At 41.9% G+C, this 27,560-nt stretch overlaps 1 protein-coding gene across 1 annotated transcript in view; it reads right to left on the bottom strand.

Annotated features, from left to right (window-relative positions):
• Positions 1–24,761, bottom strand: part of LOC119172321 (uncharacterized) — a 38,555-nt gene extending 13,794 nt beyond the window's left edge. Inside the window, exons 1-2 of the mRNA XM_037423376.2 lie at positions 24,353–24,761; positions 8,796–9,167 (exon numbers count right to left, since the gene is read on the bottom strand). Of these exons, the coding sequence (XP_037279273.2) occupies positions 8,796–9,167; positions 24,353–24,428 (448 nt within the window). The 5' untranslated portion in view covers positions 24,429–24,761. The remainder of the gene's footprint in view (positions 1–8,795; positions 9,168–24,352) is intronic.
• Positions 24,762–27,560: the final 2,799 nt, after the last annotated feature.

The raw sequence follows: 27,560 nt of genomic DNA, 5'->3' as shown, positions 1-27,560 counted from the left end.
TGCTCGAAATTGTTTCGAGACGACTCTGTTACAGACGCTCATTTCACAAAACACGGAGGCACGTCGGCTGTTTAGAATTAACCGCGAAAGCACCAGGCGGTTTCTGATTAACCTAACAATTTTCCTACATAGTTACACAGTGAAATGGCATAAATCAAAGGGTGTGTCATGGTGCCAACGTATTTATCTGATCTTAGTTTTTACGTTGCTACATGCACTGGTTTTCTTTCGTCAACTATTTTTCTTTTGTGCCGAAGCACCATTGTCACACCATTTGATTTCTCCATACAAGTAGTGTATTACAATGGCTGTTTGTAGCAATACTGTTTGAAACCTGCCACAAGATTGTATATGAGAAGTCACTCAGCGGAAGTTTTGCGAAGTACAGAAAGACTCCTCAAGTGTACAAACAGCTATTCATGTGTTTGTTGCATTCACCCATAAAAGAAACATGTTCGGACTTAAAAAAAAAGTCGTCATCCTGCAGTGCGAGAAAGAAGCATGCCTTACACCAGATTTGAATCCGGAGACAATGTCTTGCCAGGATCACTAATTTGTTCCGAAGCAACTTCTTGTTCACATGTTTCCACTATTTGTGCTTTCCTTTTACTCGAAAGAAACAAAAAAGACAAAAAACGCCTATTAATGAAGTTATGCTCATGCTGGAGCGAAGCACTGTCACTTCACACGTGTGCCTATAACTTTGCGCTATACCCACGTAATGTGGTTTGTGTATTTATGTAGAGCGTGCGAGCACAGAAAGTGTACATCGAAGAGTACGTAGAAAATAATTTAATACGTTGACTTTCCGAATTTACTGATGTCTTCAATTGAACAGCACATGAAGCTTCACATTTCAGATCAAATAACTTGGGTCAATTGGAACACAACTGTGGCCTGTGCACTTGTACTATGTTCATGAAAAACAACCTCAAGGACTGAAAATTTTCGGAGCCCTCCACTGCAGCAACTTTCACAATAATATCGCGGTATTCGGGTGAAAGACTCCAAACAACAAAGTAATATACAAAAAAAAATCAGTACATTCTCATTAAAGACTTGAATATGATTTCTTTATGTGTTTAGTTGAGCAACATCATGCCAACTACAGTATGTTCATTGTGTTTGGATAACTTTTCTTTTTCGCACAGGACCAAATATTTAACTAAAATTTTTTGTGAAGGTAATGGTGAAGAAAACAGCAACTGACAGCAAAAGTAAACGAAAATAACTGAAACCCGAAGAGACCCAAACTTGGTGTTTTATAAACCTAGAATGTTGATTGATTTCGAGCCCCAAAGCAGCGGAGCTGTAGGACGAAAGAGCTTTCCGCGGTGCGTGTACACCACACACGCCTCTCTTCCGGCAGTGCATTGCTTTTCCGATGAGCTTCGCTGACGGCTAATCAATAAAGACACACTGTCCCACAGAAAGACGACGTGACCTGCATTTGTCAATAAGCCCTGGGAGATTTTAAGTGGCAGAGCTTGTTTTGGGGCCTTGTTCTTCATCGTCGTAGATGCTTCCGAATTGTTCACAAAATACAATGTCTAAAACAACTTTCCTTCGAAGACTGAAATTTGTTCTCCAAGATATACGTAGGAGCAATATTGAATTGATTGTGAAAACTGGCGACGTGTTGTCTTTGCCCTTATGTGTGGGCTAAAACAGTCGGTGAACCTTTGCTTCTGTGAGAACGATAATACTTGTCTACATAACCTACGCAATGTTTCTTAGCTTAAAAAGTAAACCAAGTAGAGCAAGTAATCAAAATATTTGGCGCTGCTAAAAATGTAGCCCCCCTTTCTCTCTCTCGCACAGCATGCTGGCTGTTTCCACCTCTATACACATCACGTTCTAGGTTGCCGAATCTCGACTGTCAGTTTTGTCGTGTGGTCTAACCTGGCATAGCGGCAAAGCCAACTGTTCTCAGTTTTGCAAATCTCTTATCAGAGTTTCTTAAGGTAGATATGTGTCCCGACACCCATAGGAACAAAACATGGGCGGCTTAAAACAAGACATTTGTATAACGACAACTAACAGACAATGATGGCGTGGAATGTATAGGTTGGCTTGCTCGTAGTAACTATGCTACAAATGCGAAAAAAGTTTAGTCTGAAGAAACACGCAACGTCATAATTTATAAGGTTGCAGGTACAGGCACTGCCGGTGCAAAGCTATCTTTTCGTCGATTTTAAGTTTTTCTTTTATTTCATAATTACTAGAAACATCTTTCATGCTTTTATCGTAATTATTGCCAGTTGTAATTGTCATTGTGTCTAAAAAAACGAACTAGCCCTTCCAATTTTTCTTCTTTGCTTCAAAATAGAATTTAATGTATATAGAATAGGGAACGAAAATTCCTCGATCGCTATGGGTGCTACATTCGGCGTTGTTTAAAAGCAAGTGAACTTATTGCTGCAGAACTGACAAAAATGAACTAACCCGGGCAGCGTAAATGTAAGACCGTTTACAGCAAGTTTGCTAATTGCTAAATCAGAACGGAACAAAGACCATTGCTTATCCAGTATAAGCTACGACATGCAACATCACTATAATTAAGTGTCACGCTTCATTTGGCAGTACGCACTTTCATGACATGTTGTGCTGAGCATCTAGCGAACACACCTTTCTATCTGTATTATGGCCGGCCTCTCATTGTAATTATCATGTATGCCGAGGGCCGCTACTGTTACGCTCTAGCAGAGCTCAGTTTCATATGCGAAGCATTACCTTTCAAACTACAAGCATCTATCTATCTATCTATCTATCTATCTATCTATCTATCTATCTATCTATCTATCTATCTATCTATCTATCTATCTATCTATCTATCTATCTATCTATCTATCTATCTATCTATTTGGCCATCTACGTCCGGGTGCTCTCAGGATCACACATTTACCTTAGGGCAAATAAAAACTATGGAGAAAGGCACATACCTTCTAACAAAATCAAGTATGTGGGGAGTGTTCCTGCTACACAACAATAATTGACATCTACTTCGGGTATTTTCTTCGCGCTATCGCCTCGGTTCTGGTAGCTCGCGGTCACGAATGGCGTGCGCGTATTCAGTGTGACAAAGCATTTCCGACCCGATGTGGCCGTTGCCGAATTCTCAAGAAAGAAAACGCGAGCTATTCAGATGATGATTACTGTTGTGTATCAGAACTACTCCCCAAATATTCCTTTCTAAATGCGAAGCATTTCTTAGCAAACTTCGGTGACTTTGAGAGTATCTCTATATCTATCTAGCCGCCGACGACATTTAGCTCTCCGGGCAGTTTCAATAATGGTGTCGACACCAAACTTGGTATGGCATAACATGACTGTATGAGGAACATATTTGACTAGTCATAACATGAAAATCATGCTATGTATGACATGAATGTCATAATTTACATTTCTGGGTCCAGCAGCTCTTGCGGTGGTTTCGTTCACATGGCTTGTTGAAAAACTCGTATGGTAATACATGATTGCATGGCGAACACAAGCGAAAGACACTAGCATGAAAATAATGACGGGCGTGTCATGTAAAAACATGACTTAGCCAACTTCGGTGACTTTGAGAGTATCTATATATCTATAGCTGCCTAAGACTGTTAGCTCTCTTGGCCGTTTTAATAATGGTGTCAATACCAAACTTGGTAACGCATAACATGACTGTATGAGGAACATATTTGAGTAGTACTATTATGAAAATCATGCTATGTTTGACATGAATGTCGTAATTTACATTTCTGGGTCCTGCAGCTCTTGCGGTGGTTTCGTTCATATGTCATGATGCAAAACTCGTATGGTAATAAATGATTTCATGGCGAACACAAGCGACAGACACTAGCATGAAAATCATGACATGCGTGTCATGTAACAACATGACTACGTGCCACGCTCGTGATGCTCTCGCAGCCGTTTCGCTAGCTTCACATGTACCAAACTCGGAATTACGCGGCGCCAATGGATGACGAAGGTATGTAACTGGTGCACACACCATAATCATGAGATGCGTGTCTTGTGAGAACATGACTACATGTCAGAGTCAAGACGCCAATACATTTGGATGTGACGGGGTGCCCGTGCTCGATAGCGTTCATTTCGTCGCGTCACGCCGACATTGCGACACCAGGCGCCGATCCTGCCATATACTCGAAGGCGCGCGCCGTGCTGCGTTGCTTTGGCGCATGCGCATTTCAGCGCGTCCAGCGTCCATCCGTAACGAAAAGAGGGACACGCAGAGTTGTCTGGGTAACGCATCGGCGCGAAATGCAGCATGTCGCATTTCGCACCGGTTACCGTCGGGCCGCGCCGATGGACGCGCCCATCGTCAGACTATGCTCCCGTTTTGCTAACGTAGCGTCGCTGTGCCTAGCGCGCGCGCGCGTCAACGCTGCATTGGAGTATATTGGGCCCTAGATGATGCGCTCGCGGCCGCTTTGCTTGCTTCACATATACCAAATTTGGTGCTACGTGACGTTAATGGGTGACGAAATATATGACTGGTGCAAACATGATAATCCTGACACGAGTGTCATGTAGGAAAATTTTGTTGAAGCGCACTAAAGACGAACGGACAGAAGAGGCTGACAAGGACAGCGCTTGCTCAGCGCTTGGACAGCGCTTGACAAGGCAAGCGCTGTCCTTGTCAGCCTCTTGTGTCCGTCCGTCTTTAGTGCGCTTCAACAAATTTTCAATTATGAACGTAATCCAACTAGCCCAACGTACCACCTTGCTGTCATGTAGGAACATGACAACTACCACGCTCATAGCGTCCTCGCGGCCGTTTTGCTAGCTTCACATATACTAAATTTGGTATCACTTCACGTGAATAGATGACGAAGGTAAGCGACACATCCAAACATGATAATCATGACGTGGAAGTTATGTATGGCATAATTTACCTCCACCTCGTAACGTTATGCTGATTTAAGTTGACATACCAACCTTTCTCCTTTGTGCTTCGCATATCAACGATTCCCACTGTACGTGGTATCTGCCAATTTTTACTTTTTCTGAGAGTGTACTAGTATATATTGATGTTATCGTTCGGCAGATTCGGAGTGTCCTACGAAATCTGCGCTGGAGCACTCCAGTCTGGCGGAGGCCAACAGAATCTAATCTACCAAAGAAACACGTGCTCCCTCTGCATTAAATGACTGGGCCGGAATGGAACACGATGCGCGCGTCTCTCTTCTTGCATGAATAAGCACGCTTGGCAAAGCGACGCTATAACGTGAGCTCTACGCGAGGCGCAACTGACGCGACTCGCGTCCGTTGGCGTGCCCAAAGTTTTCACCATTTCAAGGCACGGAGCGCTTGCATTATGCGACCGAATCCACCGATTTTCGCGGAGTAGAAAAAGTTGCTCCGGCGAGTGGACTCTGCGACGAAGCTGCTCCAGATCTGACAATAGAACATAGAGGGAGCACCCTCAATGGGCCAATCGAATAGATTATTGCTCCGCATGGAGCAGAAGAAAGTATTACCAGAAGTGCTCCAAATCTGCCAATGAATGACACCATAAGTATAAACGGCCATGTTGTACATATCAGTATACCACGGGCGGGTATTTGCCGTAGGAATGTGGATATGTTTCGGAAGGTATGGGCACCTCATGTCTACCCTGGAACGGCAAGAACTGACACTGGTAATTCTAACACGTGAGCGTTCACAATCAAGCTGACATCTTCAGTGTTGACCCGACGAATGCAAAGAACATCTAGGCCTGAAAACGAATCGAAACTAATCAATCTGCCTGGTAATCAAGTATTCGACCACCAAGCCAAGCTTGGGGTCTTGAATACATTTTAGAAAAAAAACATCAGTCAAGCGTAATGTTGGTGAGATGTTAATTGCAGTAGCAGTGCGTATCAACCAATTATATAGACATTAGTTATGTACTCCTATAACACAGCGATCAGGTCGAGTTACCGTCAGGCGAATTTGAGCTCCATCCACTGAAGCAGATTCGTGTTATAGCAGTGTTCAGGTCTACCATCTTCGCGAAAACAAGCGCTACATATCGGCCTACCGCTTTTGACGTTGCTAAGACTGATGTTGCGGCTCACATTATTACGCAGGCGTAAACAACTGGTTATGTAAAACATATGTGACTGTACAAGATATGTCAGCACGTACAACATTTTTAAATACCTTAGGGTCATTTGATAAGCGTTCTCTAATTATGATGCAGTCACTTTCTATCCACACGCTTTCCATAACGTTGATTCGAAAGGTACGTGGGATGTGCCGAATTTTTTAATGGAAGACGCAATCATTGTCGTAAAACAGTATCGTCTTTAAAGGTTTTGAACCACGACAGACATGATTACTAGCTAGTGGCGTTTATGCCCTGCAAGTCCTCGCTCATATCGCCTATATCAGTTTCTAACTTTTTCTACTTATATCAGTGACATTGAAAAAATAGCACAATTCATCACTCACTGACGTTTGTAGAGGCAACAGTCATTGGTTATCTGCTGAATTAAGAAAGGACCAATTCTCCTAAATGGGCAGTGAGAACCAGCATGAGGTTATAGAAGTCAAATTTATAGTTCAACGATGTAGACAAACTGCATTTTTCATGTAGGAAGAAACTTTTCAAGGTGATAAAAAATTATTTTTCCTATTTACGTCGTATGTTAATTCGTTGCGGTAAAAATAGATAAAAAGAATACTGGAGAACTCACTTCAGTTACGCTTAAATTGTAACCCAAACTTTAAAAAATGCAGTGTCTCTTAAATTTACGCAAGGTTGACCGTTTTCTTGTTTGGTTACCTAAACCAGCAAATCTAACAAGCTGGTGAGAACTTTTCGGAATGCTTTTTCTTTCAGCATTCATCTTCAACATCCGCCAATATTTCTACGTATTTCCTGTCGAGTTACATGCTTGCGGTTTGTATACTTCGGTTTAGAATGCATTTCGGCGTGTCAATAAATTCAAAGTATTCGCGATAGTATAAGAACAGTCTTTTGCCTCTTGACGTTGTAAGCCCGATGCTTGCACAACAAGCGGTATAGCTTCCTCACACCTCAGTTCACCATTTGTAGAAGTCTCATGTAGACAAAGAATATTAGTTCGCAATTTTGAGCATGCGCGTCTACGCCTGACCTACTAACCCTCACTTCTGGTCTGTGAGTCATCTTCGAAAGCGGCTCTAGAGAAATTCAAAAACTAATAGAGTTTGAAACAACCACTCAGTAAAAAGGAAAAGCCAAACAATGTTCCTGTACTGCCTTAAGTGCATGTCTTTTCCCGAAAGCTGAAAGAAAGAAAGATGATAAAAAAAATTGCCCGCAGCTTCCCTCGGGGGAACACTGAGGAGGATGCGGAAGCATGTAATTGGTTAACGGGTGTTAAATTGCGACTTACTTGGGTCGATGGCTAAATTGGTTAACGTGGTTGTGAAATGGGGTGTTAAATGAGTGAACACGTACGGCACGTATGTGAAAGGGCGGTGTTTTATTTATTGCGACGAACCAACGGACGAGCGGCAACTGAGCGAGCGAGCGCCGACCTTGAGTATATATACAGCGCGACGGTGCATGCGCTGTCAGCTGTCGAATGTTCTCGAAGGAGAAGCGCGCGCGCGGCACAGATGGCGACGGCGCGACGGCGCATGCGCTGTCAGCTGTCGAATGTTCTCGAAGAAGAAGCGCGCGCGGCACAGATGGTGGGCGACGGCGCGACGGCGCATGCGCGCGCGTCAGCTGTCGAATGTTTGAGAAGCGGTGCGGACGGCGTGGACGGCGCACTACAAGGCGCGAGTATAAGATGCTTCCGCATCTAAAACATCAGAATAGCATTGCTGATTCAGTCCCTTGAAAGTCGCTCTAGATGTTCTGCCTTGTGAGAGGCAAGAAAAGAAGAGAAAAATACACATGTAAAACCGTATGCCAAGAGCGTTAGGACTTGCACCACTGTGGTCGTGTAAAGTGTTTCGATAAGTTGTGCTAATGTTGATGTCTGCGAAACAGATCGATGTCTTAGGGACAACTGCCCCTCCTTGACGGCTGAAGACGACGGTGAACGCGGTTGCAGCCCTCTCTTCGGCAATGCGACTATTGCTAGCCAATGTAAACACTGGGAAATAAATAATACGAGTTAGAAAGATATGTGTGGAATGAACAACGACCTACACTAGTCCTAATTATAGGTCTGACAAATTAAAGAACACAATATCTCAAAAAAGCATAATCCTGCTTACTGATGGTCCTTTTTGAACGGTGCCACGCGTTCATACTTAATGCGTATGCGTACCCTATGTTTCGGTTGAGCGCTGATGCGTGATCGTTCTTTCCTATAAAAAAACAACATTCGAATAATTTTTTCTTCTAAGTTAACTCCCGATCCCCACTGCATCAGTTTTCATTGTATTACTTCTTTTATTTTCGATCAGCAAATGCACTATATAGCAAATTCAGGGTGACCTCTTTTTCTTCTTAATATATGACAACATTGTTTAAAAGTGTTTTTCGGGAGAATCGGGTGCTTAATACAAAGGTTGGAGGTTTGAGTCCCATCGGCGACAGGTTGATTTTTTGCCCATTGATCTATGTTCAATTTAGGCAGTAATTACTACACTAAACTGTAAATAATGTTCCCTATGCTTTCTTTCACATCATTGTCTTTTAGTTTGTAGAGGTTCTGTCTAACCAAGCCATCGATGCATCGTAAGTAGTGCTTATGCCATTATTATTATCAACGACGATACCACGGCTGATAGTGCTACTGTGAAGACGACGACTGCATCAACAGCAAGAAATAGCGCAGAGTGGACAAGAGGGTGCAAATTACCAAAGATGGTCATGTGCTGATGCCTCGCGTCCTGTCCAGCAAGCGAGGTGACGACGCAGGTGTACTTGCCGCTGAGTTCCCAGGTGGGCCTCAGAATGCGGATGGCGCGGTACTGCGAGTAGGCGTCGCGAGAGTTCACCGAGAACGTGTCGTCCAGGCGGTGGCGCAGCACTCCGAATGCCTCGCGTACCCCCATCTCGGGTATCCACTGATAGACGGGCTCGGCGCCATCGTTGAAGAACCACTTGACCACCAGCTTGAGGTCGTTCTCGTTGTACACGTACTCGCAGTCGAGAACGGCGGGCGTCTCGGACCCATTGCGCACCCAGCGCGGCACGATAAGGCGTCGGATGGTCACAGCTCGGCAAACATCTGCGAAAAAAGAAAAAGATCTTTGGGTGCAGTTCTTCATCGTACGGCCATTTCAAAGCGACTAAACCTGAAAATAAATATGACAAATGAATAAATGAACACTTACAGCTTGGAATAAGCATACTTAGAACAATAATGTAGCACTTATAAGCATGTGTTCATTTCCGAGTTGTATTTTCGTAGGGACGTTCTTTTTAGATTATTTAATTTTTCTAATATAGGTAATCATTTACATAGTGTATAGTGACCTGCACCATGTTTTGTTCTTTTACTTCCTCGGTATTTCATTAGTGGTTCTTGTTCGTATAAATGTAACAAATCAATAGACTTGCAGAGTCTCGAAACAGGCGAGGAAGACACGTTCTTGAAAAGGCTTTATACAGTATGAATGACACCCACCCGCACTTGTTCATTGTATATTATTTGTAATAAATCATATATGGGCGTATACTATATGTATATCGTATAATTGTGTGTTATATCCTAGTTATGCATAATAAGCCTGTCTTAATTTATTAGTTAGCATAAATTTATTAGTTAGCATAGAAACTGATCAGCTGACCAGTCATCACGTACACGTAGCAGAAGGTTTCATGAGGCATAAAGAGATTTTTTCTATTCTTAACAGTGGTCATAGCGGCTGCAGGCTTGAACTCTATGGCTTAAAAATGCGTGTATTGCCAAATAAAGTAGGTGACAGAATAGCCACCAAAGAGCATATCATATATGCATCCCCAAAAAAAAAAGTCTATGCAGAGAACGGACACTTCCCCGATTGCAAGCTTATTGTTAGTCCACCTTAAGTTTCCATCATTGCGGAATTGCTACATAAAAGACATGATAAAGTTACAACTTTTGCTCCTTATACTGTCTTAGGACTCATATACTTCTACATTTCGGGCTTTGTAAACCACATATAATTTTAGTAACTGGCTTTACACCCTCATAGTACACTTGATGTTATCACTTCTGGCAGCTATTCGTTTTGAGGAGTCCCTCTACTAATACAGTCAATCGCTTTGGGCATTACAAATGCAGGCAGTACTAGTGGTCGGCATCCACTTGTATATTTTTCAAGCTATCTCTACGAGTTGTTGTACGCTTCATCATCGGACCAAGCGCTGTCGTCATGCCTGGCGTGACAAGCAGCGCTAAGTTGGAAGCGGCTGGTACGAAGCGCAAACAGGACATGCAATCCCCGAACCGACGTGACGCAGCGCGAAATTAATCCTTTACGGGGCATGGGATGCCAGAGTCACGCGAAAAAGGAACGTACGGTGATAAAGCAAATACCAGTCGCAAAAAAAGGATCAACGATCGGCGAACGAAAGAAGTGAACTAGCGTAGAAGATAAACAAGGACCAGACGGCTAGCTCGGGCCTTATGGTGGGCACGTAGGGCTATATTGCGGCGGCTGCGGCCGAAGCTGCACGCGAACGCATCTCCTCGCGAGTCGCTTTGTTTCTTTCTAACTTTATTTTTTGCCCGTACGGGCAAAATGAAAAAACAACAAAAAAGGAGAGCCCCCCTTCCAAATAATGTGATGTCGCGCCGGGCATTTCTCATTTTTTTGGCATGTCGACGATAACAAAGGCGACAGAGGCAGAGAAGAGAAAAGTGCCGGTGGTGGAGGATAGAATATTGAATGACGTGTTTCAGCCCTCCCACGAGCCATATCCATCACGCCGATCTTAGCAACGCCCATATTACAGCTTCGTACTTTTTTTTTCTGCGCTGATGCTCCCCGTATAAACCCGCTTTTAGAAGAGCAGTCTATTTGGAAACCACGACTGGAAGATCGCGTTAAGGTTTTGTACGATACTCCGCCATCCTGCTCCTGTACGTTTTCCTTATTCGTCTTCTGCAAAAAATGTGTAATCATTTGACACGCATGAAAGAGGATGGCAGCATACACCTTCAAACGTTGAATGCGCAATTGAAGGTCATCCCAGAGAACAAAACTGCAAGGAAAGTCAGTGATAAATATATACTTCGAATAAGAGGCGTGCATATTGAAAAGTAAATGATTGTACCTGTGCAAAAAGTTTTGAATATTGGCCTAATGTTTTTCAGTAAAACATGTTGGGATAATGGAACGCAGGGTGCTTACGCAATCTGTCACTGCATCGCTACGTAACGACTTGTGTTTCTTTCTTGTCCTATTTTTTGTAGTATCGTTCTCTTAAGAGGCATCCACTTGATGAGTTTACATTGATAATAAAAGTTGTTAACCATGCAACATAAAAATCCTTCCTTTAACGCAGCGCTTAAAATCTTCACGCGTTACTAATGGTGTACGCAACGTCAGCCTGATGCAAAATTTGCGCCTGAATTACGAGTAGTTTCAATTTTAAAAGTAGGAAGAAAAATATTAAGACTGGTGATCATCCCTCGTAAAAATTAAGCGTTCTGAAAGTTGGCACCTCTTTTTAGCTTACATGAATATTTTGTGTAGTGGATAGTAGACGCCCAAGAAGTGTGCATGAATGAAAGCAAGGACAACTTCTGTGAGTATCAATAACAAAATTATCCACAATGAGCTAGGCAAAGCTAATATCAGTTTACATGAAAATTTTGTATATTTATTTATTTATGTATTGATTTATTTATTTATCTATACTGCAGGTCAATACGCTGGCCCATGCAGGAGAGGCAAATACAATAATACAGTGACAAGGCATTCAGAAAAAGACCAACAATGCATGAACAAAAACGTACAGTGCAAGACGCATAGGATTCACGACACAATTGCAAGAAATGTTTAAACACTAAATAATAAGATAGGTGGTTTTCCAATTCTTTTGTAAAGGTTTCCGATTGTACGTCGTGAACAGGTAAGGAGTTCCATTCTTTTATGGTGCACAGTAAAAAAACTGTTCATGTGAGATTTGCTTTTGTCGAATATAGGCGTGAGAGAAAAGCTGTGCCTGTGTCTAGTCGACCGTGTGCTTAGGGGCACTAAAAATGAGGCTTCTGAACGCCAATTTCCCCTTTTAATATGTTGTGCAGGAACTGTAGGCGACTAAGTTTACGGCGATGTTCTAGTGAACTTATTTTATTCGTAAGCATTATAAGTAAAGGGGAATGTTCCCTTTTGTATTTTCCAAAAATAAATCTAACAGCTTTTCTCTGCACACGCTCCAAATTCATGATATATCTTTTTTTTGGTATGAGGATCCCATACAACCGCTGCATATTCAAGTTTTGAGCGCACAATTGCGTTGTATGCCAAAAGCTTTGTACTCGCCGGAGCTTTGCTAAGGTTTCTTTTCAAAAACCGCAATTTGCGCAAGGCTGAAGAGCATGTAAGAGATATATGATGTGACAAAGTAAGTTTGTTATTAAAATTGACGCTTAAGTATTTATACTGGTCAACCGCGGTTATTATGGTGTCGTTCAGAACGTAAGAAAATATGCGTAAGAAAAATGTATTGAAGTTCATTCATTCATTCATTCATTCATTCATTCATTCATTCATTCATTCATTGATTGAGTAAGCCAGAGAGACTTTCCATCATTATATTGTTAATAGCGTCTATAGGGCTAAACGTCCACGATATGATTATAAGAGACGTCACAATGGAGGGCTGTGGAAACTTTGACCATGTGGCGATGTTAAATTTTTTGGGACGTCACACAGTACACCGTCTTCATTCCTTTCGTCTCCGTGGAAATGCGACCACCATAGCCAGGATGGAACCACAAACATCCAGTTTCATTATCTTGTAAGTTAATTCAAGTATTATGAGACTCTCTACAGGTTGAGAGGAAAAACGTACAACTGCGCGCGGCACTGCAATATACTAGTACATCTAATTTCTTGCAATCTATAGCGCAAAAAATTCAATGGATAAAGTTATAGCTACGACAGATCCTAATTGCATATTTCTACTGGAGGCAGAGGTACGGACTTGTCACACATAGGGATTGGGAAAGCTGTCTTCAGAATAATCACGACATTATTGATAATTGCCTATCAACAGATCATTATTTATACGAGACCAAAATTTAGTCATATTTTATATGCATGGAACACAAGGCGTGTTCCATCAAAAGGTATTACAAAATAATAATATTGTTACAGCGAGTTGTGTTCACAGCGATTACAGATTATTGAATCACACATTACAGCGAGTTGGTTGGTCCGTTAGAATATCACAAAAAGCGAGACGTACATTTACAGGTGGAACTATAAGAGAGATCGAAAGAGGTTGCTTTTGGTATAGAAAGCTACCGCTAGTTCATATATATTTCATTATTCGGCATGGGCCGAAAGAAGCAGTCCGGCCTCAAGCAAAAGTACTTTTCACTTAGTATGGTTGGAAGATGTCAAAGGTATTCATGTTTTTTCTGTCACAAAATTATAGTGGTATAGAAAAAGAAGTAAAACTTTCTGTGTAGGACAATTGCTGTACTTCAGGTGGTACACAAGAGAACTGGAGGCATTTATATTTCAAACTCACTCCAATACACACGCAGACCCCACTACGGCGGCATTTGATCTGCCAATTGTTATGAAGGGCTTTCCTGATTGGCATAAAAAGTAATTCGCCCATTCCGACTACTATTTAATATGCCACATATGTGCTGCTGACAGCTGCCTTGAGTTTACCGACTTCAGGTCGATACCAAGGAATGTCACCTGCATACTATACTTTAGCACCATTCTGATTCTGAGTTTGAATCTTTCTCTAAATGAAAGGATTGAAGCTATATATATATAGAAAGGATTAAGGACATGTTATTATCCGCGGGCGCATTTATCTGGACGTCTAAAGAAAATGGCCGAACCCTCTATCATAGAAATTTTTAGTATCAAGAATGTCAAGTCTTTTTTCGTAGACGTAGTGTAGAAGACAGGAGCACTGCGGTAGGGGAGGGGTAGGCAGCAGAGGGGAGGGGCGAGGTGGTCAAATCAAAAAAACTTTCTCTTTCGTTTGTGGTGTTTTCGTTACTGAAGAGCATTGATAAATGCAAGACAAAGAACACAAATTATTAGAGAGAGCTGATACAGTTTCACATATGCATTTTTAGGGCCGTGTGGCACAGCTTGTTAGCAACAGCCGATGCGAATAACACAGGTCTATGCCTGGCTGCAGACTGCAACATGTAAAATCTGGTCTTATATAGGTATACCACTGAGCGTTAATACATAAAACCACCCCGAACGCTATCTCACTGTCAAAGTTCATGTGAATATTGATGTGCGAAGCTTGTATCGACTTGTCCTACTAGATATCAGATAATCTCTACCGGAAAGTTTACCCTATCCTGTCCAGCTGTTCAAATACACGAATTCTAAGTCATTGGTATATATCATTCAAGTTGTCTTATGTCCTATTGACGCCCCTTTCAGCTCTTTACAAGTTTTCTGATTACAGGCAAAGGGTTTCATGGTAACCTCAGCCAGCAGGCCACACTGACTAAATTTACTTTGTCCATGAGCTGCAACGGCCAACTTCATAGAGGGAGATAGTGGCAAGAGGAGAACAGTGCGCAAAAAGTCAGCTAATGGCGCCATTTCGAATAAATGTTTACATATGTCGCATACATGGGTTATTTCTGAAGGGTAATTGACGTAGGTTACAACAAACATGGGGATGTTGACTTTCAGAATCACTGAAACGTGGACGTGGATTCAGAAGCACAGTTTTTGTTCGCTGGTCACGTCCTAACACATGGTGACTGGGTTGGTTGCCTTGAAAAAAAAAATCCTTAAATTACCTTCGGAGTAAGTCATGCACATATTTATAAGGAAAATGAAAAAAAAACTTTAGGACGAGCACAAGTATTCTGGGGCAGGTGGCTAGTGAAAGTTGCGTGGACTGCATGTTTGAGACACCTGTCTTAAGGAAATGACGCTTCACAAATAACTTGAGAAGTTGCATGACTACACACATAACCACTGCTGGTTGGCTAGTGCCTGTTAGACAGCTCTAGCACAGTTTCCGTGAAGGCGCAAATATCACCGCCGTCAATTTCATATCTTCGCGGAAGTTGAAATCTCCTTCGGTAACTGCTTATTTCACTACAGTTTATATCACACTACATAACTTCAGTCGAAGAGGTATACAAATGATTCATTTGCTGCGATGCAACAGCGAACTTGCAAGGTTCACTATCAGCCTTGCGTTTTAAGTTGAATCTCAGCTTTACAACTCCTCGTTAAGGACAAGCATGCAGTATAGGACTACTGTAAATCTTGCTTTCTAGGACACATGAAGCAATGAAGTTTTTCATATTACAGCGACAGCCGTTATGAGATCACAACTTGGATCACGCGCAGCGCCGTAGTTGTCATCCGCCGTTGCCACCGCCACCGGTGTTCGTAACCACATCCCCCGAAATTAAAAAAAAAAAACCTTGTACCAATGACACAGTGGCGATCAATCCCGGATTCGCTGGGTGCCAGACCAGTACTCTACCGCTGAGCTACGCCGGTGCTTGAGACTTCGTAAACTTGCCTTAGGCAAGCTTGATGTCGGGAAAGCAATCGCGTTATTACGACTTATCAAGTGGTTTAAAACAGCAAAAAAACAAAGAAACAACCAGTCGTCGCACAATGCGAATAGCGTATTGAGTGGGTCATGCAATGCTCCAACGCATGACAACAGCTTGTTTTTGTTCAGCTAATAACTGTGGCGCGTACCCACTTCAGGCGTTATTCCTCAATGTCGTCAGCCACTGCATGAATAATTGGCACAAAATTCTTCGGAATCGGTTAGCGGATAGCGCGCTTTTCTGAAGAATGACGAAAAATAGCATAACGAATGCCGGCCTACTACCCTAAAATTTTTATCATTAATACCACTGCGGGCATAGAGCAAGTGTGGTTGCAGCAGTTACCCAATGAGTGTTTAGGAAAGGCTCTGAAAGGCCGCTCTTCTAGCTTTCACTATGACTGTGCTGAGCCTTCCGCGCAAGACCGACGTCTTTAGCGTATTGGTGACTATGCACATGATCGGCATGGTAAGCTGTATTCTGCAGACCATTCAATAAATAACCTTGCCATACTTATGTAACATGTATCGAGATTTCCCGGAATATACGCGACTACTTTGAGTTATGGTTACACTGGCGATTACCACTGCCTGTCTTCCGTAAATCAACGGTCGAAAATGCAGTCGACATGCGGTTCAGTGATTATGAACACCATATATTATGTTCTGTGTCGTTGCCCACCAGTACAGTGTACAGAAAGAATCATTATGCGTGGGGCATCGCCATTTGCATAAACAGCTTCCTTGCGCCGGAAGAATTGTTTGTGCAGCATTGATGTGGTATATTATTGGATTTGAAGCCACAAGTACAACGATGTTTATAACAAACCATTAGCTTGTGTGCAAACATCTCCAAAACAAACAACCAGTGAGCACTTTTGTTATCTTTCTGTTTCAATCTTCTCTGAAAAATTTACTTCGCCTTCAGCATAGAAAACGAAGTTTGTTTCTTAACCTGCATTTGTTTGGTTTCATTCTGTCTTGCACTAATCTGACTCCATCGCATCTCTGCGCCATGTGTTTTATGCGAGTCGCTCTAAATGGAAGTTTTCTGTTCACTGGAAGCATAATTCTTCAGTTCAGTATGCTGGATACTATGAACAGATTACTTTCATTAGTTATTTTACCTGCGCACAATGCGCCTTCTACATATACATTCATTAAGATTCAGTAATATCGGAAGTTCTGCTGTGAGCCTGTATTTTGAGCAGCGCTCATTGAGAAAGCTTATCATACGAACGATTGTCATTCGTCTTGTGAGTAGCTAGGGGCAGTGCGGCGACATGTTTCATGGAGGCTAACCGAAAATCTAATTCACTTATCAATGTAGCACTGAATATAGGCGAGAAAACTTGCTCGTTAGAATTCTTCACATCATTTGTCTCTCAATAGGGATCATACATCACAAGTACAAAGTAAAAAAAAAACTGCTTAAGAACTGTTGAACTACGTTTGAATTCTGAATCTCGCCATCAAGTTGCTAGTGCCTAATAAATGACCTTATTGCTTTTTTCTTATGGCAGACAAAACTCTATAATTTTTCACTGTGGAAAACAGACCATCACTGTAGAAAACATGCCAAAATTTTTACTGTAGAAAACAGGCCATCATCTTAGAGCCAAATTTTATATGAAAGTTGGTGAAACTTCATTTGGTAATTGATCACTAGTTCACTAACAAAGACATGATAAACTGTCTATTTTTATAACTGTACGTTATAAACATGGTAAGTATTGTTAACAATTGATAAAACATCAAGCATGCACAAAGTTACCACATATTTGTAAAAATATTCAGGAGATACAGAAACAACTGGAAAGACGCCAGAGATTTGTTGGTCACTTGAAAAGAACTCATCAGCAATACTCATATATGGGCGATCAAAACTAAAGTCGATGAATTTTAACTCTGCAAAACGAGACACTGTAACGACTCTTTTGGAAATAGTTACGTATCCAGTGGAGCACCAAGTTAGATGACAATTGTCATTGTGATGCTGCGTAATAACTAAGGTTCAACGAAGACTTTTCGGTTACAGCAGTAAGAAAGCATGTTTTTAGTGACTAGTTGGTTGCATTCAAGTTTGTGCACAGTTTAGTTTAGAACAACTCTTCTAGCATGTTCACGCTCTGAGATATCTACCTGCACAGCCTAATTGCTGTTTGCGTCGTTGGGCACGAAACGAAGTTAGCATCACGCCAAAGTTCTTTTCCTGATGTGAGAAGTAGTCATTACATGCAATGGTCAGCCCATGGAAGCGAGTGAGCGTTATTAAATTATCCTTGCCTTTAATTCAGTGCCAGAATAAACGCTGCACACAACTGCCGCGGCTCATCGCGAACGAGCCTTGCACCTCGATGATCACTGAACTCGCAACTTTCGTTTACGGAGTTTTTGTTCTTAGCGACCACTTCTTTTCTTTTCAGGTTTAAATAATTTGTCCTCGGTCATTATCTACCACACCTCAAGTGAAGCTACGGAAAAGCCCACAACGTTTTCTTAGATGTCATTAGAATTTGGGTTTCTTTAGGAAAGAAATGGGTCCTTTTGTCAAATCATTTACTTTTTTGAGGTGCTACAACATAATCACTTGCTAACATATTAACAATCAGTATGCATTACTCTACGCTTATAATATGACTTCCGTTGCCTTTTTTGCCGTTTGTTGTATTGTTTCTTTTGTCTAGTATATTATATCAAGTGGGAACAAGTTTCGCTGTTTATATATTATACATACGTATGAATTACTCTACACTTCTAGTATGGCCTCAATTGCCATTTTTGTCGTTTGTTGTGTTGTTGTTTTTGTCTAGTATATCATGTCAAGTCGGAACAAACTTTGCTGTTTGAGTTTGTTCTAAGTTTTTAAAAATAACCTTCATTCTATAGAAAGTGTAGGCTGTATAAAAACGTGTTTTGTCGCCATTTTTAATTTGTTTCTTTTTATAAAAGGATAACCTTCATAATACAGAAGAGATGTGTAGAAGCGTTTCTCATTAGGAGACCATTTTTTCTCCACAAAAAGTAATGTCAACGCACAACAGAATATCTCAGTGTTCAAAATTTTTATGAACAACCACTTTTTCATAATTCTCAGCTTCATGCTTTCGCTGACGCCTTCATTGAGACTTCCCCTCTTACCCATAAATGCACAGTTTGTCTCTTTCTGTTAGATAATGCCTTGGTCCTTGCATGTTAACTTAAAAAACACTGGACTTCTGTTCAAAGACTTTTATTTATTGTCACAAATCACGTACATTTAGATATTGTGCCTCAATTTTGTAATATAGCCGTAATATATTGCTGACGATGAGCGCCTTTCATTTTGTTTACTCATTTTTGTGTTCACTTGTACTTGCACGGCTTGTTGTTTCTAGACAACTTCAACTTAATAATAATAATATTAATATTATTATTATTATTATTATTATTATTATTATTATTATTATTATTATTATTATTATTATTATTATTATTATTATTATTATTATCATCATTATTTTTTTATTATTATTATTATTATTATTATTATTATTATTATTGAAATACTTGAAGTATCTGTATTAGAGTGAGGAACAGATGGTTTATTATTGTTTTGCAGGTCTTCCCACACTCTTTGTCTACGTCAGAACATGTCCCTTCAACTCATAAATATCATGTCATTATGCTTGTTTTCCTTTTGTTTTATTTTTTGTTGTTCTTCCTTTTCGCAGAAAGGAATTTATATGGTGAAAGATACGTGGAATCAGGCAAAACAAATGATTACGTGGAGAACCTGCATTTTGTATTCCTGTCAGCGCCTATTCTCCTAAACAAACGTTTGCTCTTTGCCCCCGTCGAGAACAACGACAAATGTCCTATACTTTCACACCTAATCCGGGTGTCGTTAAATTGACGAATGAGGCACCCTTCGCGTCGAGAAAACAAATGGTTCCACGTCTATTTACCGAGTTCACGTGTCTCCTCCGAAACTGACTAACGAACAAACAAAACCATGTCTTCCGAAGAAGCTGGAACGGAATTCGATAAACAGCCCACTGTTTACCAATGCTTTTTTTTTCGTGATTGCTTCTGTGTAAGCTCGGTGCACACACTACTATTTTGGCAGGTCGCATCTGTGCTGGTCTACTCTATTGGTGAATTAAATGTGATTCTTAAACTTGTTCATATTGGTATTAAAATAGAGAGAAGTTGTACGAATGAATATACCAAGTGCTTCCAGTGTTATTCTATTGCCTTCTAGCATGCACACACAATAAAAGTAAGCTGTAGTTTCTCACCGAATGGAGAACAGTTGGCACCTACATGACTGACTAGCAATATTTTTGTTAGATTGTGTGTTTATTAGCAGTAGCTTTGTAGTTAATGTCACGTTAACGTTTTCAAATAATAATAACACGTGCCCATGTATCTAGCAAGGCATAACACACCGTGAATAAAATGGAGATTAATATTGAAAAAAAATTCGAGCTTCACGAGGAATAGTCCAGAGCCCATAACAAAGGACTTGGCCAAGGAACCGGAGCGTCTGTTGCTTTATAGGTGTGCCTGGTGATTTGTTTTTCCTTGTCAAAAAATGTGTCAATGGCAACAGTCGTTTTCCCAGTTAGTTTTGTTTCAACGCATTATAACGTAACGTTATTAGGCTTGTTAAATGACTAGTTAGTAGGTGTTGCTATGTAAAGAAAAGATGATTAAATGACGTGAAGACTACGCACAAGAGAAGGTACCCATGGCACCAGCAAACTGAACAATGGAGCATTCAAAATAGCAGCAGCAGCAGCAGCAGCAGCAGTAGTAGTAGTAGTAGTAGGTAGCCACCTCTGCTTTACGAGCTGCTCGATAGATGGCAACGTGTGGATATGGCCTTGGGAATAACATAACTGGATGGCGTTAGTGGTTTTCACATTATATCCAAGGAGTGAATGATGAGCGGGGGGAAGCATTCGTTCGTTCACCTGTCCGTCCATCCGTGCGCACGTTGTTCTGTCCGTGAGTTCGTCTGTTTGTCTGTCTGTTTCTCTACCCATGCGTGCGTCTGTGCTTCTGTCCGTCTATCTGCGAGTCCAGCCATGCATCCGTTCGTCCATGCTTCCGTCCATCCATGCCTCCGTTTGTCCATGCGTCCATCCGTCTGTCTGTACGTCCATGCTTTTGCTCTTCCATCTGGCCATCCATGCTTCCGTTCATCTGTCTGTCTGTGCGTCTGTCTGTGCGTCCCTCTGTCCATGCTTCCGTTCGTCAGTGCGTCCCTCCGTGCTTCCGTCTGTACCTCAATCCGTCCGTGCATCCATCCAACCGTCGGTTCGTCCGTGTGCTCATTATTCTGTCCATCCATGTGTACATCCGTGCTTCTGTACATCTGTCTTCGAGCATCCGGTGTCTGTCTGTCCGTCCGTCCTTCTGTCCATCAGTCCTTCCGTCTGTGAGTCCGTACGTGCGTGCGTCCGTCTGTCTGTTCATCCGTCTGTCTTCCTGTTGCCGTCTGTCCATCTGTGCTTTTGTCCGTAACTTTATCCGTCAATCTGTACGTCCATGCTTCCGTCCGTCCGGACATACGGACGGGCAATTTACCCACTCATCATCATTCACTCCATGGATATGCTGTCATTTTTATTATCCTTTGTCTTTATTTTATGGTGATTACGTTTATTCAAAGTCTGTTTTAGACCCCTCTCAGTTCCGGTTACAAAGGAGTATAGGCGAAATAAGGCCTCCTTTTCTAGCCACTACAGCGTTTTAGTGATTATGGTGCTCGAATGCTTACCCGAAGGCTGCGGAATCAAATCGCAGACCCGGGCTGGAATTAGATTGTGGATAACTGCTTGATACTCGTGGATTGTAATTTAAATTCACGGTGAAGAACTCTGTGTAGTAGAAATCTCCGGAGCCTTCCACTACGGCATCGCTGATATCATACTGTAGGTTAGAGACTGTAAACGGGAACATTATTAAAAATTTCTCCTAAATGAACATGCCTATTTCTTTAGACTATATAAATGACTTCTGTTTCTGTCTATTCTTCAATTCGTAGATATAAAATTCTTAATGCCAACTCAACTTGACTCTAGCTTGATTGGAAAGCCTATTTTTTTACTAAATAGACTATAATGCAGCTTAACGATTTGAAGACATTACAATCACATGTGAAATTTAAAACATCACAGTGTCAATAGACGTTTTATAACGAAGTTCTACTCTTTGTTCCAATCCCTGTCTTGTCCTTGCCTTACAAGATTAGAGCCCAGAAGTAAGCTTTGAATGTCCGAGCAAAACGAAATGTTATTCTGATGAACTGTGCAGTACAATTTAGCATGCTTAGCACAAGGTGGTAATTTGAAATCAAGGTTGCGTGCTAAAAGAATTAGAATTGAAGTTTTTTTGTGACTCGTGCAATCTAACTGTACGTGTTCGCCAAGTATATGACGTTTTGAAGCATTTAAAACATCACAGAGTCGGTTTGAGCACCGTACACGTGCACTGCCTAAGTGTGTACGAGAAAAATTTGGTGTTCACGCTTGACGAATCCTGACGGCGGCGGCGATGGAAGAGTCTACTTGATAGTTTCCGCCTCAGTTTCCCGATGACTAATACTGCAGCCCTGAGAGCTGGCAATCCTCACCCTCATTGCAATATATAACACACCTCGTTATGAGACATTAACAACACAATACATGGGTAAAGAATGACCTTATCAAAGTTTGTAATGGCTGCTTCTGGCATGTTCACTGAGGTATTGAAATGCAGACCGCTAGTACGAACGAAGGACACGGCTTTCTATCCCCGCAGTTTATTCAAGCATGTAACCAATGCCAGGTAATTGAAATTTAAAGAAAAAAACTCGATTAGTGAGCTTTTAATCTAAACTTTTTGCATTACTGCCATCGTTACAGCTCTCCTATAAGGGGCAATTTCTCTGTGAGAAATCTGGCTATCTGTTTTCGTGACTCTAGTCGAAATCTCCAAGAGAGAATTAATGACTTGCTTCAATTGTTGGGGCGTTTTTTTATTTAGCTGCTACCTTTATTGAGACTTTGTCGTCTTTGCGTGCTAAACAAGGCTGTAACACTGACGTTACTGGAAACTGCGGGACATATACACGAAAATATATTTCACAGTATTTGGTGTAGTGATCAGTGCCTTTCCACTAGCACAGAAACTCGAATGAGTGTGGGCGTTTTGTTAAAGTGATAAGAGGCAATCTAAACGGGGAGAATGTAACATTCTTTGTAATACTTTCGAATCGTCTTGTTCGCATATTTGACAAAAATAACAAATTCAATCATTAAAGCTCAGCTTCTCGTGCTAAGCAGAACAAAAATCCGGTAACTGTTGGCAGCATAGACAAAGCCTTCCTCGAGGTGGTATCTATGGTCAGCCACATGATGTTTACTTGCGAAGCAGTGCATGCAGGCAAAGCACAAAAGGAGTGGAAAACACAGACTACCACTGCTCTCTTGGTGGAGTTGTCCCCATGCGCTGCTTCTCAAATAAGCATGAAATATCAACGACTCCCCAAACTTTCTTCGTCACTGTCGCTTGAGTTGCGCTTGTTAATTGGCACAGACGTATTGTGGAGATATTCATGCGCATAATAAACAGCTGCCAAATAAGCATTGTCAAATCTTTGTAACTGCACGAAAATCAGTCGAGACGCACAAATATTCACAAATAACGTGTTTCATAGGCGAGAAGTGCAGCCAGTGACGCGCTGAAAATAATGTTCGCTTCACACAGTGCACTGCTCATCGCGGTAAAACCCAATCGGGATCAAATTACAAATCAGTGATTGGGTTATCTTTACAGCTGGCGTAAAAAAGCCAATCACATTTCGATCGATGTCAACATGTGACATCGATTGAAAAGAGCGTTGAGCATGGTTTGCATAGCTCAGTGCATGAAATGACTTTCCAGGGGAACTTTGAAATGGCAAAAACAATCTCCTGCCGTACGAACTCGCCTGCCATTTGCACATATCTATGACACGCCGAAATATATTATATTGCAATAATATGACAACGTAATACATTGTGTTATACTATATAGCTGTCCCTCACTCAACCTAATAGTAGGCTTACAATCGGAATATGTAAAACATTGTCTTTGTAATGTGACAACCACTGGCTCGATATGGGAGTAATGAAATGATGTTTGCTGGTTGATTATTAATATGAAGGTAACTAGATGTTTCCCAAAGATACTTTCTTTTGCGTTGACAACTTATAGGCTACGCTCCTCAAGTGATTAATGATTTGATGAGTCTGCATTTCACGCATATGGATTGTTTTAGGGTCACTTAACAATAGTTTCGTTTCATTCATTTTTGGTTCATTAAAGGTGCTGCACGTGTGCCATGTTTCTGTACCGTGTTTTTTTTAATTCTGACATACAAGCTCATTCGACTTTACAGTCAGCTTCATTCTGCTTACAATCCAATTTCCAGTCTATTTTCAGAAAACTTCAGCTGTCATGCACATTACATGTATGAAGTGCAGAAGTAAGAGATTCATACTACATCCGTGCTTCAGCCGCCTGGTGTGTTCCTTGCCCTTTTCCCCAATTGACAGCCTGACATCAAGCTACTCAGCACGCCTATTGTATTTTGCTGAGCATGCGTTGGTAATTTAGAGTGCGCAGGCAATGAGCAAGGTATACAGCACACGCCTTGCAAACATAGAAACTCACCTGCCAAAACAAGCACCATGAGTGGGTACAGAAGACAGAGATGGTTCTTCATTGCTTGACTATTTTTCGAGGCCATTCAGATTATCACACGACGCACAAGACAGAGAAGGTCAGTGCCACTGCTGTGCTCAAAACAAGTCGGTGCATGTTTTGTATCTCATCCGAAGCGCGGGCGCAGTATTTGCACAGTTGTCAGACGTTACTTCCCGGGTGCCCGACGGGGGAGAATAATATTCTGTCAGTGACAGAATTGCGCGATGTCACCAGCGCAGAGCAGCGTCGTCGCATCAACAACCCATCACGAACCGAAAAGCGTGGCAGTGCCACTTGTCACCAGTAGCGCTAGAGACCGAACTCCGGTCGAATGAGATGAAAGAAATGGGCGACGCATCTTCGACCGTAGTCTGGCGCTCACTCGCGTTTGCCAGCCGGTCGCCGCTTCTTTTCAGAGCGGGCGAGGGGGTACGCGGTCTCGCGAGCGGTGCGTGACGTCACAATCTCGCCGAGAGGGCCCAGGTGCCCCCTCGCGGTCCGCATCCGAGCGCGAACCCTGCGCGACGTTTGCGGTTCCTCCCGGTGCCGCCGAGCGATTTAGCCGGTTGGAGGAACAAACTAGCGCCGCTCAATACATCGTGCTCGACGACAGCCCCTGCTTACTGCTCGGCGTGAAAGTACACTTCATGCTGCACGAAACAAGTCATTTTCGGGTCTCCGTTCAGAGTTTTTAGGCGGTACGACTATAAATTACGCCGTTCTTATTGTTAACAGTTCGTGCTAATTTTTGGGTTTTCAAGTACTGAATGCGTTTTTCTACAATCCGAGTGGTAAGCTCTTTCCTCAAATCTCGGAAGAGGGAAGGAAGCAGAAAGGCAGAAGGCAGGAGTGTTAATCAGAAAAACTGGATGTCGGTGACCCATCATTGGAGAGAGAGAAAAAAAATAAAAAAGAATAATATGCACTGAGTATGCTGAAGAATGCGAAAATGCACCACAAGACCGAGGTGTTCGAGCTAGTGCTAACGGAGATGAAGTTATCTTTTAGTGTTTGTTAAAAAAGCTGAGAACTTATCCAACCGTGAATTGCGATAATACAAGCACCTTTCTACATTCATGCAGCTTAATATTGCGAAATGCAGCACCAAGAAAAGTATTTTTGATTCGTTGCTGAGTAGAGCTAGGATAGAATGAGCTCGAACATATGCTCACTTCTAAAAGCTTCAAGAACTCTCGTAATGTCATTTTCATTATCTCTATGTTCAGCATATCTTTCTTGAAACTTTTGAGTTCTAACGTTCTATTCTATTTCTCACATTCAAGACAGTTTCGATAAGCAAGATTGCAAACGCAGCTGTTTCCGTTTTTTTTTCTCAACAATTTGATCTGCGTATAATAGGTGGACTGTTTACGCTATTAGTCGCCCTCTTCTGTGGCATGCCGCGACGGGCGCACCATGAATGCTATATACACTGACATTTGCAAAAGCGTAGTCACATAGCCTTTGTGTCAATTTGATGACCCGTTACTTTGGTGCTACGTCAGACTAATCATTGGCGTCATCGAAATTGATATAACAAACTCCCGATTTGGCAGTTCCATAATCAATTATAATGTAGTCGATCAACTGCATGTCGAAGAATGTTGGCAGTATGATTTCCGAACCACTTGGATGCACACTGCAGGTGACTTGCTTTGCTAATGCGTGGAGAGATTAGCGCCCGTGGTTTTAATCTTTTATACAAACATGCAATTATGTTTGAGGCTTTTTTATACGAACATCCACTTATGCGCGCAGCAGGGAAAGACATAAGCCACGTCAAGGAACATCCACTTATGCGCGCAGCAGGGAAAGACATAAGCCACGTCACTGCTGCGGAATCTTTGAGCTCGAACATATGTGACTGAAACAAACACACTAATCTACGTACCGGGCACAAATGTTCAGGTTTTGGTCAAAGTAAGCTGTTTGGAGTGGGATGCACTTATTTGATCAACATATTTCTATATATATTCTAGCATAACAATTTTAGTTCATTTCAGTGGTAGTCTACAACATTGTCTTTCGCATAGGCAACTCTGGAAGCTTTGGCGTGGGTCGCCCAAACGATAACCGAAACGATAACTCGGGGGAATAGGAAGGGATTAGCCAACGCCAGCTGCCTCGAAACTCACCAGTCCAATCTTCTTAGAAACGCTGTTACCAGCAGCTTAGTGCTTTCAAGTGAAGGGGAGAAGGTGGCTCGCGGGAATGTTCTTATAATCCCTCTGCTAATCCATTAGTAATGTAGGCTGCCTGACTAGCGCTCGAAATAGCGATCCTCCAAGCTTAAGTAATGCGTTGACGAAGGATTTGCGTGGGCACGTATTTCCGTATATTTTTTGAAGCGAAAAATAAACTTAAGTCTTGGTGAAGGCAGATCATACAATCAATCGTAGCTAAGATAAAATGTGTTTAACATCTAATATTTGGCGTATGCATAATTCTGCGCCGACAAGATCAAGCTCCTGTTTAAGTAACTAGAGGGTTAGCTGGCTCCTTGTTGGCTGTTTAAATAATAAGGGAGTCAAAAGAGTAGGACGACCTTAACGGTAAAATAGCAGTTGAGGTCAGCAGAAGGTATTGTTTGAAGATATACAAAATATTTTAACCTTCGCTGGTTATAACGGAAAGTTTGCCAGGAGAAGAAAACCGGCCATTGCGTCCTCGAGCACAGTTGATGGCAGGTAATATCAGAATCTAATTTAAAAACCTTGTTCTACATAACAGGCTTTCATGACTGAGTCGCGAGTTTCATTGGGGTAGAATCAATAGTTCTGGTGATGTCTCGGCGCTCCACCAGGAGAACTGTGTTTTGTTGTCGCCGACGTGCAGCTCGATATAATGGAGGAGCAGATTGATTTTTCACAGAATTTTAATGTGTTTCTGTTTTATGTAGGCTGGTAAAGAGTCAGCGATCATTTTATTCATGAAAAAGAAATTTTATGTATCCATGCTAATAAAGGTGCGCGCACGGCGGAGATGACAAAGAGGGGAGAAAGTGCTCCCCCCAGTCATCTTAGGAGACGGGAGTATGAATTTTACCCCATATTTTGGCAAAGTTAGAAGAGGGGGTGCTCTAATAGGGCTTCGCCTAAGCTGTCTCGACGCGCGACTTGCTTCCAGGGTGGAGAAACCTTTTGAAAGACTTCGCGCCACCTGGCAGCCATATTGG

Source organism: Rhipicephalus microplus, chromosome 4, assembly GCF_043290135.1.
Source record: "Rhipicephalus microplus isolate Deutch F79 chromosome 4, USDA_Rmic, whole genome shotgun sequence".
Lineage (NCBI taxonomy): Eukaryota > Metazoa > Arthropoda > Arachnida > Ixodida > Ixodidae > Rhipicephalus > Rhipicephalus microplus.
This window is presented reverse-complemented; position numbering and strand designations above follow the sequence as displayed.